This window comes from Dasypus novemcinctus, chromosome 7 (assembly GCF_030445035.2).
Source record: "Dasypus novemcinctus isolate mDasNov1 chromosome 7, mDasNov1.1.hap2, whole genome shotgun sequence".
NCBI lineage: Eukaryota > Metazoa > Chordata > Mammalia > Cingulata > Dasypodidae > Dasypus > Dasypus novemcinctus.
In genome coordinates, this window is record NC_080679.1 from 16346980 (window position 1) to 16363824 (window position 16845).

At 35.4% G+C, this 16845-nt stretch overlaps 1 protein-coding gene across 11 annotated transcripts in view; it reads right to left on the bottom strand.

Moving 5' to 3' along the window:
• Window positions 1-4815: 4815 nt before the first annotated feature.
• MFF (mitochondrial fission factor) overlaps window positions 4816-16845 on the bottom strand; it is a 31953-nt gene continuing 19923 nt past the window's right edge. For 10 of the 11 annotated variants that reach the window (XM_071216095.1, XM_004453869.5, XM_058300009.1 and 7 more), the window contains 3 exons: window positions 11800-11859; window positions 8790-8874; window positions 4816-5687 (listed from right to left, as the gene is read on the bottom strand). In XM_071216095.1, coding sequence (XP_071072196.1) covers window positions 5556-5687; window positions 8790-8874; window positions 11800-11859 — 277 coding nt within the window. In that variant the 3' untranslated portion in view covers window positions 4816-5555. The remainder of the gene's footprint in view (window positions 5688-8789; window positions 8875-11799; window positions 11860-16845) is intronic. The other variant, XM_058300010.2, reaches the window with a different exon arrangement.

Consider the following 16845-nt stretch of genomic DNA (forward strand, 5'->3'; position numbering starts at 1 on the left):
CAAGAATCCCCCGAGTACAGGGGCAGAGACTAGTGAAGGAGGGAAGAACATTCATGGGCCCTTGATAATGATGACTGTACTTATGAACCTTTTCTTTTGAAATTGAAACTTAGCCTAGTATTATAGGGGACCCAAGAGTTACCTCCTGAGAACTTCCTTATTGCTCAAATGTGGCCTCTAAGTCAAACTCAGGATATAAATGCATCACCTTCCTCCCAGCTTGGGACATGACTTCCAGGGATGAGCCTCCCTTGCACTGAGGGATTACTACCAAGCACCAACTAGCAATGCAACTGGAAAAAGACCCTGACCAAAAGGAGGAAAGGGTAAAGACAAATGAATTTATATGGGTAAGAGATTTCAAAGTGAGTTGGTAGGTCATTCCAGAGGTTACGCTTATGCATGTCTTAGCAGGATCTCATTGACTGCCAAAGTAAATATTGCCTCAAACAGTGGTGCTCCTGAGGGCTCTGGAGACATCCAGATACTATAGTGAGAGCAGATAGCCCAGGAACTTGGTGCCCTGACAGTGGGCCCTACTTTGGAATTTATGCTCCCCAGTGTGACAGAGTTGGACTCAGTTGTAGTTTCCCTACATGCAGCTCTTCTGTATTCCATTTGAACCTATAGTTAGTACTAGAGTGGATAGGTGTATGTCCAAGAGACTTAAATCAGTCCACGTGCCAGTTGGGCCCTGAAACTCAACAAAATTGCAACACCTATTTTCCAGTTCACTGGACTCACTCAGGACAATAAGGAGATGATGATAGACAATGACCATCGCAAGTAACACAGAGAGTCTGCAATTTCAACCAAGATAGTCCTATCCATCTGCCCCACAGGATCTAAGTTCCCTCTCAATTAGAGGTGGAGTGGGCATCACCATCCCAGGATCCTCAAGATTGGGGCATGAATGATGGTCTAGAGTTGACTTGCTGGTATTCTACTATAGACTTATTTTGATCCTAGCAATAGAAGAACTTTTATCATTAATGTGGAGGCAGTGGCCACTGGAGGTTCTGAGCAGAGGGAGGGAAAGGGAAAAACAGGTGTAATATGGGTGCATTTCCGGGACTTGGGAATTATCCTGAATGACACTGCAATGACAGATACAGGCCATTATATATCTTGTCATAACCTACAAGTTTGTGAGGAGAGTCTAAAGTACAATGTAAACTATAATCCACTTAGTGGCAATACTCCAGAATCTGATCACCAATTGTAAGAAATGTACCACACTAAAGAAAGATGTTATTGGGGGACAATGTGGGAGAGGTAGGAAGCAGGACATATGGGAATCCTCTGTATTTTTATGTAAAATTTATGTAATCTAAGTGTCTTTTAAAAAAAAAAAAAATTTTTTAAAAAGAATGTAATTATAAACTTTTTTCTGAATCTATTTACTATATAAAGACCTCTTTCCTACACTTCTGTCAACATCTATTTATCCTTAAAGCCTAGTTAAATCTCCTGAGGAAGCCTCTCCAGAGTTCATGACTTTCAAAAAACTAAGTTAACACTTCCCCAAATTGCTATTATCTTGTCACAATGTAACATACAATACAGATTTTTCTTTGTACATCTACCATAATACAAGCATTTAAGAGAGCAGAGACCATTTGTTTATTGGATCTTTCCTGCTTCAGGTCCTTACTAAGGCCCCTACTGTCCCCCCTCTCCCAACCCTGGCTAAGACCTCTTCATCTTTCAGATTTCAGCACAATTGTGACTTTTCTTGACAGGCCTTCCCTAACCACCTAATGGTTAGCATTCTCTCATTTATAGCACTTGTCACAATGGTTGAAAGCACTTTCATTTGTGCTTCTTACTTAAATTTCACTCTTTCCTATAAGACCATGAACTCCATGTGGGCAGGGACATGTTTCTTTTATTCACTCCTGATACACTCGGTACCTAGCTCAGTGTATGATACAAAGCATGACCACAATAAATATTTGATGAACAAATGAATCCTATCTTCAGTACCTGGCCTTTAGTGAGGACTCAATGTGTTTATGTGAATGTCAAATTGCTAACAGCCATAAAATTAAAATAATTCAGTAGAATTAAAATACCTAACTCCCAGAACTAGTACAAGGGTCAGTGATGGTGCTTAAAATTTCTTCATGGCCCGAGAAATGATCCCAGTTCTCTACCAGGTCAGGAAGGGAAAGAGATGTAAACTTCCCATTTCAAATGGCAATAGAAAGGATGGCTGACAATAGCACAATTACGTTTGCTATAACACAATTATCTGATCAGCTAAAATAGCTGGTAAGTTTTTTCTTCACTATTTCAGTCTTACGGAAATTGCTGCCACAGATTAAATGTCTAACTTCTATAGGTCACCTGTGGTTACATCTTTTGGAGACATGCCATCTCTGATCTGGTAATTAAACTTGCCAATGCATATCTGTTCACACGGCACAATCTGCAGATTTTAACCTTCCCTCCCATCCCCAAGTTTCAATTATTTTGGTATCTTTATACTTTTTTTAAAAATAGTACTAGCCATCTGAAACTCTCTTCTCCCCATCCTTCCGCATACACCTGTTCCATTCCTCAATAAAACTGTTTTCATAACCTTCTGACTTGTTTATAAGCTTTATGCATCACCCCTTTTAATCTGTAAATTCCTTCAAGGCAGGGCTTATAGCATTTTTCTGTAACCTCTTTAAGGTCAGTGCTACGTACACAGAAGTCTCTAGTTACTGAAAAGACATAATACTTTGATATAAAAGAACATTTATAATAATTAAACCTTTCTGAATTTGAGGCCCAGAAAAAGTGTTAAAGTTCAATGTTACTATATTTAAGAAGATGGAAAGCAGATATTCATGCAGGAAAGGATGAAAAGTTCTTTTGAAAATATGCTCCTTTAATAAAATTATTCCTCAAAGTGTAAATTACCTGCAAAAGCTTCAACAAGTATTCCTAGAAGAGGGGAAAAAAACAAAATCAAAACTTTTAAGGGGCGGTTGCCTTGGCCCAGGGGTTACGGCGTCCATCTACCACATGGGAGGTCCGCGGTTCAAACCCCGGGCCTCCTTGACCCGTGTGGAGCTGGCCCATGCGCAGTGCTGATGCATGCAAGGAGTGCCCTGCCACGCAGGGGTGTCCCCCGCGTAGGGGAGCCCCACGCGCAAGGAGTGTGCCCCATAAGGAGAGCCACCCAGCGCGAAAGAAAGTGCAGCCTGCCCTGAAATGGTGCCGCACACAAGGAGAGCTGACACAACAAAAAGAAACAGATTCCTGTGCTGCTGACAACAACAGAAGCGGACAAAGACGACGCAGCAAATAGACACAGAACAGACAACCGGGGTGGGGGGGGGAAAGGGAGAGAAATAAATAATCTTAAAAAAAAAAAAAACTTTTAAGTTCTGAGAGTGGTAGAATACAGCTGCTATACTTAGTTGTATGGATACACTGGTGTGTTGGGCTGATCACTACATTATTGACCCCTGATTGTATTCATTTCTCCTGCTTTTCTGTGGAAATTTTTCTTCTCTCTCTCTGTTGAAATCCTACATTTGTTTCAAATTCAGCTAAAATACCTCTCTAAGAAGTGTTTTCTGACTGCCCTAAGCAGGAGGGAATTCTTTCCTTTCAATTACCAAGTCACTTTCTTATAGGGATTTAATAACTTTTAGGGGAAGCAGAATGGCCTAAAAGAGAGCTTGGTTTTGGACTTACAGAGACCTAGGTTAAACCTAAGCTCTTCTATTTTTGGATAAGTGACAAGGTAAAAAAAAAAAAGGCACATTTCTTTGCTGTTCCCTACTACATGGTTAATTGGTTTCACGTTCATCCTTTTACTGAGAGTTTAGTCTTTGGGAGTCCCAGCTTTATGCAGGAGTCTTCTATTATAGTTAGTGCCTGCCCAAGGTAGAGGATCATATCTCCTGCCTCTGTGGAGTGATAAAGGGAGAAAGCTCCCAGTGTTTGGTAAAAATCATTAGGGGAAAGTAGATGCTTTTGGGCTTATCTCTCAGAATTCCTGCTTTTGTGTTTTTCACCTTTCTGGGATCCTTTTCATGCCTGCTTGGCAAAAGAGGGTTTTCTTTAATACTTTAGCCACCATTTAAATCATTTTTGTTGTTTCAATTGGGAGGATCACCCACAGAAAATACCTTGTGATTTGTATAATGTTAGAACTGATAAAATTGCACCATGAGAATATTGTCAAAAGTTAGAAGACTTTCATGGGTAAAAGTAAAATATATATATATTGTCATCATACTCATAATAAACCTAAGAAGTAGATACAAAGAAGATTCTTTCCTTCTATTTTTTGAGGGGAGGGAGTGTGGTGTTGGTAGCACAGGAATCAATAACAGAGGGATTAAATCTAGCTATATCTAAGGAATTTCTTTCACCTGCCTTTACCAAACCCCGTGCTTAGGCAGAAAGATACTGAAGAAGTGTGAAGAGTATTGCACCTATGAGTTTCTGTTAAAAAAAAAAAAAAGAGGAAAAAGTTTTGAGAACTAAAGGCTCCTAGGACTTGGTTTCATTGGTGGGTTCAATTCTCATGAGATTTAGTATATTAACATCTAAATACTACAATGGAAAAAGTATACACAAGTCAAGGTATTTTAATCTGAAACCACCTTATAGGTAGCACAAATTAGAAAGCCACCTACAATGCAACCAATGTCCACCACCACGAGGATGAAGATGGGAAAGGAAACACCGGAGGTTCTTGCCACCTGCCAAGTCATTAACTGCATTACTTGCTCCTAAGGCAGAAAGATTCAGGTTCATGTACAGCTCATAGCATAATATGATGAAATAAAATCTTTCAATAGACAAATATTGATTTGCTTGACAGTTTATTAAATACACTACGTTTGTACCTTATTCTGTAGTTTTAAAAATCATTCACACATAGACTTAGTAAAAACATTATTTTATAGAAAACCATCTGCAAAACTAAAATGAAAATAATATGCGCACATATTAGATGACTGCTGAAATGTTAGGAACTATTTTAATTTAATCTGTACAAGTGCTTAATGAAGATAATCATGAACTATTAGGTGGCTTGTTTTCTTACACCTGACCTCAAACTATGACTTCAAAGTGTTCATGTTGAGCTGCAGATGCAAAAATGTCCATAATCAAAATGTTCACTCTAACAGTGTTTGAGAAACAAGACAAAATAAAGAGTGTTTTTCTTTTACAGATATTCTCTAAATCTATTCTCTATTCATTCTCTCCTCCACTCAGAAAATTAGTTGTGTAAAACTAATGATGAGGCAAAGAACGAATTCCTTTCAAAAACAACTGGCACCTATTTACAAAACATGCAAAGGGAGAATTTTAAGTCAGTTTTTCTGTAGAACTGGTTGGAAGTGCATACAGCTGAGTGGCAGAACATAACTTCACTTCTACAAATCTAAGTCCTTTCCCCTCCCCTTCCTTTCTGGAAGAAACACATTTTTAGGATCTGGACTATAAAACAGCATACAATGCAAAGACAGAAACAAAGAAGTTTGCAAATTCTTTATATTTCCAGCTGTTGAGACAAATATTCTTGAAAGCTGAGGTTACCTCTAGCGGCGGAACCAGAGCCAGCTATTAAGCAGCCAGAATGCTACAGTAATTGAATACATGACCATTTCTCTTTTAGCACGTTCTTTGTTCTCCTCTTCTAGAAGTTGTAGACGTCTGTTTAGCTTGATTATCTAAACGAAAAACAAAAAAAATAAAAGCTTTACTTCATGAAGCAGAGTCTTATAAAAGGATGCAATAATTTGTCAAAAAGAATGATTAAAAATGGAAAAAGTTTCATTTAAAGTGAAATAAAACCATATTTAAATTCTCCCTATTTCCACACTAGAAAGGGTATATTTCCTTATTTGATGAGAGAGCAAGGCCAGGAAAACTGGAGCATATTGTAATTCTGACAGAAAAGACTATACATGTAGGGAGTCTTATTACAGCAGAAAGAGTATAGGACTCCTGCCCCTTTGTATGCCCCTTCTAAGAGTTTCTTGTACACTCAGCCTCAGTTGTTATTTTTAATATAATACAACTGCCTTCACTCTATACTTTTCTGAGTTAATGATAAGGTCCCATAAAATAAAATATTGTAGTGGGCCCCATGATATGCCATCCAGACCCTTCAAGACTGAAAGTTAATTAAGTCTCCCACTGCTGACAGTACTGTTCTCACCTGCCAGTCCTTACTGTGAACTGCATTTGGCTCAAGCATGCCTTGCCCAAGTTCATGATACTTCCAGGGGCAACATCCCACCCAACAAAAGATCAGTGAGGGAGTAATAAGGTCCAAGTCCCTTGTCTCATCTGGGGACAAGTATGTAGCTCTGAAGCTAGGGTCATCCTAGCTTCAGAGCTCTTGAGGGGTTGGCTACAGCCTTTCTTGTGACTATAATGTAGCCCATCTTCTCCTTCTGCCAAATCCTACTTCCTTTCCTTCCCTCATAAACTCCCCATAAATTTTCTACATAACAAATCTGCTAAGAATCAGGTTTCCAGGGACTCTACCCTGTACCAACTATATAAAAACATTATGAGCTGAAGCAGATGTGGCTCAAGCGGATGAGTGCCTGTTTCTCACATGGGAGGTCCCGGGTTCAGTTTCCGGTGCCTCCTAAAAACAAAAAAACAAACAACGTGCAAACAAACAAAAAAACCAACAGCACCAGCTTTCCATATATGAGGTCCCAGGTACCAGGCCCCAGTACCACAAACAAACAAAACAAAAAACCCACTATGAGCTCTATAAGCATTATAAAATTATATGCGATTACTATCATTATATTAGAGAACTTGGGGGCAGATTTTTAATAATTCTTAAACTTAAGCATTTCAAGCACTAACGATTCCAAATAGGAAAAGAGTAATTCTAATGACAGAACTAGAGATATGGCAGGGTAGAGACCAGCATTTTAATAATCTGAAAAAGTATCTCACTCTTGATCAGTGTTGAGCAATCATTTTTCCTATAGTGCCCAATTCAGTAAAAAAGGTTTTTGCCCCATTTCAGAATGAAAATGGGTCACTGGGTCCCATGGAATATTATGTTCTTACACTAAAAGATGCTATTTTATTGTCAGTGGAAAAAGCGGGTGTAGTTTTTGAGCAATTACATTTTCATCTGGGTGTATTTGGGAAGTTCCAACTCCAAGGCAGCTTTTTAATATTCCATCCTGATAGTGGATTACATTTTCTATCTTGAAGCTAGGTGACCTGTGGGTTTCTCATCACTAGATTAAAATGAATCCAGGCTGTTGAGTTTTCAAGTTGACAAAAGAACAAAGCTCTAGAAATAGTAGCCTCCATTGCTGCCAGGATCATAGAAATGAATTCTATAGTCTTTTTGCGATTTGGTTTTTGTTACTTGTCTCAGAAGCTCATAGTTTTCCAACTGATTTACTACTACTTCTTAAGTTTCACAGCATCATAATGACTTTCTTCTACTAGCACACCCTTAGTTAAGGATTAACTGATGTTGTTAAAACACTGAAATTCAAATTACACTTTCAGAAAATAAGGTTATTGGTCTAATTGTGAATTCAATGATAAATGTCAAAGAAAGGTATAATAAATATATGAAAAGATACAGGAACTTAAGGTAGAACTCCCATTTATGCTTCAATCAACATGACTCATGATGAAAAAGTGTTATTTGCTTCATATTATCATTTTATTGTATTAGATATTTTAAAATGGTATTTTCCAATTTTTGTCTTACTCTAAAATATTTTGTTTCTTTTAAAAATTTTTTTAAAACTTTATTTCAACTTCAAAAAATAAAACAACAGACAAAAGGCAGCTTAATAAATAATGTAGGCATTACTTTAAAACATTCTCTCCTGGCATATTTATCTTATTCAATCCTAAAAACAAACTTAACTCTTTCTCCAATGTACTGGAGGCTGTGGGAATACATATTAAAAATATGAATAATGCAACTGCAGTTCAAGTTAGGACTTAATACATACAGAACATGATAAATATGTACATATGTGCATAAGACACTGTGAAAAGTGAAAGCAGTGGTTTCCAAAATGGAGTCCTTAAACATAGGAACAAAGGTCCTCAAAGTGATTGTTCCACATTTTGAAAAGCCAAAATAAGTAATTTAAGGGCATACTGGTTTGCTAAAATGTTAATATGCTATGCTACTGGCCAGAATTACATCAATCTATTTTGGTTATACTAATTGTTTTAGGCTGATCAAAACATGTAAATGGTAGTTTAATATATCTTTAATCAAAATGGGAAACAATTGTTTAATCAATAGTTTGATAAGGGAAACGGACTTTGGCCCAGTGGTTAGGGCGATTGTCTACCACGTGGGAGGCCCGCGGTTCAAGCCCCGGGGCCTCCTTGACCCGTGTGGAGCTGGCCCATGCGCAGTGCTGATGCGCGCAAGGAGTGCCCTGCCACACAGGGGTGTCCCCCACGTAGGGGAGCCCCACGCGCAAGGAGTGCACCCATAAGGAGAGCCGCCCAGTGCGAAGGAGGGAGCAGCCTGCCGAGGAATGGCGCCGCCCACACTTCCCGTGCTGCTGACGACAACAGAAGCAGACAGAGAAACAAGACGCAGCAAAAAGACACAGAAAACAGACAACCGGGAGAGGGGAGGGGAATTAAATAAATAAAAATAAATCTTTAAAAAAAAAAAAAAAGTTTGATAAAATAAAACTTATCAAGTCTTGGGTTCCACAGGTGAGAAAATAATAAAATGTTGGGAACTACCACTTAAAAATATTATAAAAATATAATTTAGAAATATATATCATTGGTACATTAAATACCTGTCGTCTTAATGAAGTTGCATCTACAACAGCCATGTCATCTGAAGTTCCTTCAATTGAAGTATCCATATTTGAAATGCCATACCTAATAGATAAGAAATAAATATAAAATTTAATATTAAAACAGAACTAAGGGTAAATGGCAAGTCATACAATGTGTTATGCTCAAAGAAATGTTCAAGAAGTCTGGTATCTTACACTATGAATTACTGTAATATTTCACAACTGAATTGGTACTAATAAAGAAAATAAGAACTTAAGATGACAACCATCTACATTGTTAGCAAAGGGTCCCAAAACTTTGAGAATGGAAAGAAATTCTGACTAAAGACATAAATAAGGAGTCATTTTTCATCTCAGCAGGACTGATAATGCTAAAATGGATCCCTGGCTAAGAAGGTTTGACAGTTGCCACGCCAGGATATAGCAACATACAATTCTTACATAAACTTACGTTTATATATTGTTTTGCAGACAAAGACTCACTAGCAGGGAACATAAAATAACCTTTAAAAAAAAGATAAGACGAATCCACTTTTATTTCTTCTCTTTCTCTTACTGCCTTTTTCTCTTGCCATTTCTACTCTTTACTTCTTATTTCCAATACATTACTTGCTGTGTTCTTCCACAGAAGCAATTATAAAATCTCCTGAATACATCTTGCCACTACATTTAGATTCAGAATTGGCTCAATAATAAATAAAGAGGTTGTCCATAAAAGTAAGACTGGAAAGCCACTAAGACAAAATTCCAGAGAAAGCATGTCAGACAGTACTTTTTGTTCAAATATAGTTACTTCCTCTAAAAGTGAATTTGCTCTTTAAATGAATGACAACAAATTTTTGAGAAACACACAGAAATGCCATCCCCCTCCTTTGCCTGGATTCCCAGGTGTTTACTTATTTTAATTAACAGCTTTATGAAATACATTTCACATACCATACAATCCTTACATGAAAATTTACTTTATATCATTTATAGTTATTTCAGTAAAATGGCTAAATAACTTTTCTGAATGAGCAGAATATAAATTAATTTTAAAAATTAGTCTTACATAATCTACAAAGAGTTTTTGCACATGGTTCATGTGTTCTAATACTCAAAATAAGTCCTCATTACAAAACGGAAATTACTATACAAAGGGAAATGAAGTAAGAGTTTTATTTCTCATCCAGACTATTAATGACAAGGCTAATCAGAAAGCGCTTTTGTTTCAGATGTTTTTAAAAACAATCTAAATAATCTAAAAAAACATTTTATCTGTCTTAGTAATAAAGTATGGGAAAGAGGATTTATTATTTTATAATCATTCAGAGTGCTCCAGCCAACGCTATCATTCTGCAACAGTGGAGACAACAGTGGTTGTAGTTTCAATGATGGATGGTGTATACTGACTCTGGAATAATCTCTATTGGCTAAATTGACCTGCTTTCTCATTAACTGCCCCATTTTTCATGAAACAGAGTAAATATCCTGGAACACTGAGGGTACTTCATCAGGAAGGAAGCTTCTAAGTTAACAGATGCTGGAACAACAGGTTTACAAACACTGAGTTAATAATGCTTTTGAACAGTAAAACAGAACTATTAAATGATTGTTACAAAAATTTATCCTCAAAATAGAGCTTCTCTATTTTTCTATGGTTATATATGATGAGAATAACTGGGCAAGAAATCTAACAATATAAGCAAGTGCCCCAGAGTACAGGCACCTGGACTGAATACACAAATGAAGTATAGATGAAAGAGATTATTTATAATTTAAATCTTAATTAACTAAGGCTTTTAATACCTGTAAGAGAAATCTTCACTTGCAAAGAAATCTAAGGATATGGCAAAGACTTTATTTACATAATTCAACTTGAACAAGAAAAACAGTATTACTTTATAATCTGTATTTTAGGTTCAAATCTGTATCTATCAGAAATAAAAACACTGTGAGAAATACTAAGTCAGACCACTGGCTGAGAACACTTTCACAGAAAGATAAACTGATCACAGACTTAGAGAAAAATACAAAGGAAAACTTACAAAGGAGTAAATTAGTATTGTAAAAAAGGAACAAGTCAACAGGGTGGCAAGGACTCACTTCTTAATCCCACTAACATGAATACAGTATTAACAGGAAGCTGGTATTTCCCTCTGCTCTTGCTTAAAATGAATGTGCCAGCTTCCTCTGATCAGAGAAGTTATATGCTTCCAGATTTAAATTTACCACTACAGAAAATATATTTTTGCTTAAAATAAAACTGGCTCTGAAAGAATTACAATAAAGTGAATACCAACTAGTATTTTCTGTTTTTGTTTTTCAAAAGACAGGAAAATGAAATAGGGATTTTGGCACCTGAGAGCCTTAAGTATTTGTATGTGCCATTCTACCTGTCCTTGTGCACGACTGGAAGAAATAATTTCTCAGGGTAAACATGTCTGGAAGGGTGAAAAGGGCAAAAACAAGAGAGAAAGGCTTAAATTAACAAATTTAAATCTCTTAAATCTAAATTCCCTTTCTAAAATTCAACTTTGTGAATTGTAAGGATGTCAATGCTGATTTCTATCAACTTACAGAAAATGATGTCTTACAGACAGGTTTATCTACATGTTGAAAGCGACATTATAGACAATTAAAACAAGAAATGCTGGACAGAATGTCAGACAATTAAAATAGTGCACAATAAACAAGATTTTTTTCTATGTTCCAGCACGATCTCATAATGGCTATTACTACTACAGCCGTCGTTTAATGTTAAATACGTTTTACATATTTAAATAAAATGTTCCTCATGCTCACGTGAAATTGTATCATATTGCTAAGGATTTTTCCTTATACTCTGGTGATGAAATGTCATGAATAATTAGAACTAGTTTCCTAAGAGAGAAGCAAGGATGTATTCATAAGGGAAACATACATAAGTTCAAGCTACAATATAGTCTTGCTACTAAATGCATATACACTGAAAAACACAAGTTCAGTCAACTATTTACCCTGTTATTTACAAAGTCTCAAAATTTACCTGACGTTGTCATGATGAGGATTACAAGTGGCGGCAGCAGACCCACCACGCAACACAGGTCTAAGGCAGGTTTTTGTGGGAGAAGGCACAAGAGAGAATTAGGAAACAGAGAAGTAATAAAATAAAGCAAAAACAAGACAAATAAGCATCAAATATGATTATATTGTATGCTTTGATACAATATATCTCAAATATTTTAAAAACTTTGTCTCATATGTCCTCCATTTTATGCTTTTCATAAATTTTACATTTTATGATTGGTTAAAGAAACAAAAGAATCTATCCTTATGTGACAAAATAGTGTCAAATGTATGAAATAATTTTACTTTGGTGCTTATATTTTCATTTATGAAACTTAAGACAGAGGACAACTCTGTTTAAAAAGTCTAATTTCTCTCTAGTTGGGAAAAAATCACTAGCGACTTTAAAAGCCTGTCAAGAACTGGTTAGTTGCTCCTGCATGATCACAGTTGCTCATCTGATACCAACAGCTCTATCCCCAAAACTATACATTTCAGACAACTGTTTCTCCCAACCCCTTCACTTCCACCTCATTAATTCTAACTAGTGCCCAATGTCTTATGTAGCTGTTATCTCACTCAAATCTTCTCAGTTTTCAGAGGAAAACTGTAAGCCTCTATTCTGGAGTTGAGATGAGGGACATGCTTTGGAAATTTATTTACAGCATATTACAAGAAATGCAATTAAATATGTGAATGAATCTGATCTTGAGAGACAACCAGGAGTGGCATACAGGGCTGCTGGAAATGAAGAGTTAGGTGCACTGGAAAACTTTGTGGGGATTTTCACTCAGTCTCAGTACATACTTTGGTCTGAGGGGACGATATGGTCTCTATATAGATAAGCAGTTACCTTTCAAATAAATTTTATTTTTCAATAGCAGAAAACAAAAAAGCTCTATAATGTTCACTGGTCAGTTACCCAAAAAGTAATCAGCAATATTTACTAACCAGAGGAAGGAGATTAGGGGTATGGAACCCATACAAGAATTTTAAGAATCAGTAGATTCCATTTTGAATGTCTCATTCTCTAAGTAACTGATCAGGGTTTGCTTGAATTTAAGTATCAAGGGAATTCTTAATTATAGTAAATGTTTAATACCAAATGCACTCATTGAAATTTTTACAACACAAATCATTACTTTCTGACAAGTCAATTTATACAAGAAAATTTTAATGATTATCTTCCACATTTCCTAAATGTGCTATTGGTACTTAAATTTCCAGAGCCTAGAGGATAAGAGATTCAGAGACTTTCTGGGAGGCACGTTAGACTTTCATTTTGTTAGCTAAAGAATAGTGAGAAGTCACATATGCTTGAGACCAGTTTTAAACTCATCCTATCCTACTAATATATTTACTCTGTGGTAGTAAGAAAACTGGTACTTAATCACACCAACACAAGAATGGTTAAATAACACTTACATGAAAACGGTTAACTAAATAAAGCATGTCGTGTGCTACCTGATGCCATTTAAAAATGCATAATAATATGCTTAAATGGATCTTCTATAGTCAAAATATTCCACCACACAGATTTCCCTTTTATAATGCAGAGCCAGAAAATAATATAGTGATCTTTCACAACATATTTCATTTTGTCTTCTCATACTGGCAAAAATAAAAGTAAATTAGACAGGCATTTCGGCAAAGTTAGAAATGACACTCAAGAACCACTAACATAAGTGTGTTTTAATACATATAAAGTCTTTTCAAGTTTGTCAGCTTGTATGTTCAATAGTATGTTTTGTAAATACAGTGGCAAAAAGGAAGGAAATCCAAGTTACAAGTTCCAGCATTAACTTGGACATTGATATTTTGGAACAAACATGGTCTGACTTAATAGAGTATGTGTTACTTTGATATAAAAATGTAAACTGCTACAGTAAATAGTTTGGGGACTAGTTGGGGGGGCCAGGAATTTTATATATGTGTATATATATATTATATATGTATTATATATAATATATATATACACGCACACATGTATTTAAAAAAACAAGCACTAATATAACACTGTAACATCTACAACTTTGCAATTCTAGGTCTCTCAAATATTTTTAGAGATACTTGCAATAACTTTAAGTCACACACATTGGTGTTTTATTCATTCAAAGCTGGTATAATCTGATGAAAATATGTACAACAAAACAATCAAGCCCCTCCTATAAAAGAAAACTTAAGTGGACTAAACAGGACTAGTCTGTCAATATTTAAATAATATTCTTACACAGGAAAGTAAGTTTCCCTTTTAAAATGTTAATAGTTTGCATCAGAGACTGAGATAGCTAAAGAAATGTTCAAAGCCAGGCATTTCCTTACCAGCCAAGGACAAAATCTAACAGCATTTTAAGTCCTGCTGCCTGCTTCTTACCAAAAAACATACCTGATGCTTGTGCCAGGTGTTCTGGTAAATTTTAAAATACCAGTTTTCCAACTGCACAGCAGTCGCCCATCTAATTGAACTTTTCTAATGTGTACCTAGAATTTACATTTTTCATTTTGAGCTTATTATGGATGATCTAAGTTCTCAAAAAATGAAAAAATGAAAATATAGTACACAAAACCTTTTGACAGTGTCCCTTAAAAAGCAAAATAAAAACAGTTCTTACGTCAAGCAACTGTGAATCAGAGTTATTTTCTGATAATAAAGAAGGCAGAAAGCTTTTATTATTGTATTTCCTTCTGCCAATAGTTCTAGCTTAATTTAAGTATACCTAGTGGGATGGCATAAGATCAGAGATAAGATTAGCATAACAGCAAAAACCAATAAAATAGAAAGGAAAAAAATACAGAGAAAGGAACATAAAAGCACTTAAAACTTTATAAGCAGCATTATTTTAATCATGCAGGTAGAACATTATCCAAATTTCACATTCCTATTTCTTACATCTCAAAAGTCAGGCTAGACAGTTGTCACAGTAGAAATAAAAACTGATTTGGCACTTAAAATTCTGATTAAATCTTGTTCAACATTTAGATCACAAGAGATTTGAACACAATTTAAAAAACCTTTCAATAATAAAAGCATCCTTCTAATACTGATGAAAATCTAACCCTCCAGGCTCCAAGGTAACAACTAATAGTCTGTATTGTTACTATATGTTGCTATACTATACTATAATATTACTATAATTCCTTAATGAGTTTTTAAAATCTGATTTAAGTAGTTAATAAAAAAAGTAAATTCCTTCCCAGAAAAGGAATTTTAAAGTGGCCAATGTCACTACAATTAAAAGAATATAATAAAACTTCATTTAGGAATCAAAACAGTTTTTCATAATAAAAGAATACAAAGTGAATTTCATATTAGTGAGATTTCGGATTTTGAACTTTTGAACTTGAGGCAAATGTTTTTTCCATTAGAGAAATAAAAAATCTAACTCTTTTATATGAGTTCTATATCACTGCAATGAATCACGTGTGTTGTGGGGGAGGACAAATAATTTGAACACACTGAGATTTGATCCTCTATGATTTAGAAGTATCTTTCTCATTCAGATATTTTCACTGTAATAGCATATGATATGATATAATCTGGCCTAATAATCTGTTCTCTTCTAAGGAAAAGAAGTAGTCCTGTTGTAATTAAAAAGGTAGGAGATAGCTGGTAAAGAATAAATGTTTAAAGGAGTGAGGAGAAAACAGGCTTCTGTAAATACTAGTACTTAAGTGCCAGGAACTTTATATTCAATATCTTTTGCGGGATCTCCCACATCAATAAATAAAGAATTTGAGGCCATTATTCCTGTATCTTTAAAAAAGGTTCAGGGGGTGGGTTTCCTTACAAGAATTCAGAAAGCTAGGTATGATTATTATATCCAATTAAAAAAAAACAAACAAACAGATGAGGAAAATCAAGGCCAGAGAAGCTAAGCAATTTGTCCAAGGCCACCATGCAGTTATTTAGTGGGGTGTATCAAGACTGAACTTGATTGGCCCCCTGAATCCATGCTTTTTCCTCTACACCAGATTGATTTTTACAGCTTTCGAGTACTCCAAGATAGTTCCCAGCCTACAGGCTTATGTCCTCAGTTAACCCTGGATGGCTTAGAAAGGGCTATGGATTCAACATGGCTCAAGCAGTATGAACAAGTACTCATAAAGTATAGTGAAACACTTGGTGTTTATATGAGGATTAAAAGGCACTGAGCAAGAAAAAGATTGTTCTGAGCAAACCAAAAGACATATCAATACCTAAGATAAGAGACAAGGTTTTCTGGAAGGGCCTGCTTACATTTATTGTGAATTCTTAAAAATTCACAAATGAACAGTCTAATAAAATGATAATGAAAATTCAAACTCGGTAAAATGTTCACAGTTGAAATGGAACTGATTGTACCTTTCCCACACTCCACCAAAAAAACTCCCAAAATGTCATCTTTTTTTTGTCTGAACTATCTAAATAATTTCTTTGTAAATGAGCAAATTTTCCATTCTATATTCCTTAAACACATAAACATATAATAAAGTTTTATTTCCCTATATTTGAAACACTGTAGTAATGAAGCAAGAAAAAAAGTATTTCAAATAATTGCAAAAATGTATTTGTATGAGCAAGCTGAAGTATTCTATCTGAAAGACATTAAAGAACAGGTATGTTACCAATAATGAAAAACATCAGTAATATTAAAAAGACAAGAGCATCTGGGATTTTCAGTACAGGCCTAGAGATCCCTAGCTAAGAGGAAAGAGAAAAATGTCCTGGTAGTTACACTGAAATCATCTCAGATTTGCTTCCTTTATTAATCTAATCATATTAGCATGATAAATGATTAAATAAGAAGAATTTACTAAAGAAAACTAGTACACTTCAGTCCAACATTCTATATGCAACTCAACAGTATCCCTCAACATATCCCGAATGAAATCAAGTACTTAAAATAGGTCTACAAAAGCCTTTTGAAAAAAATCACTATACTTCCTACATACAGTTAGTAACTAAATATCTCCTTGATGGAAGGGAAGCTAATATGGTTTTGTGAAATGTGAATTTTGGACAATAATTTCAAATTAAAAGAAAGCA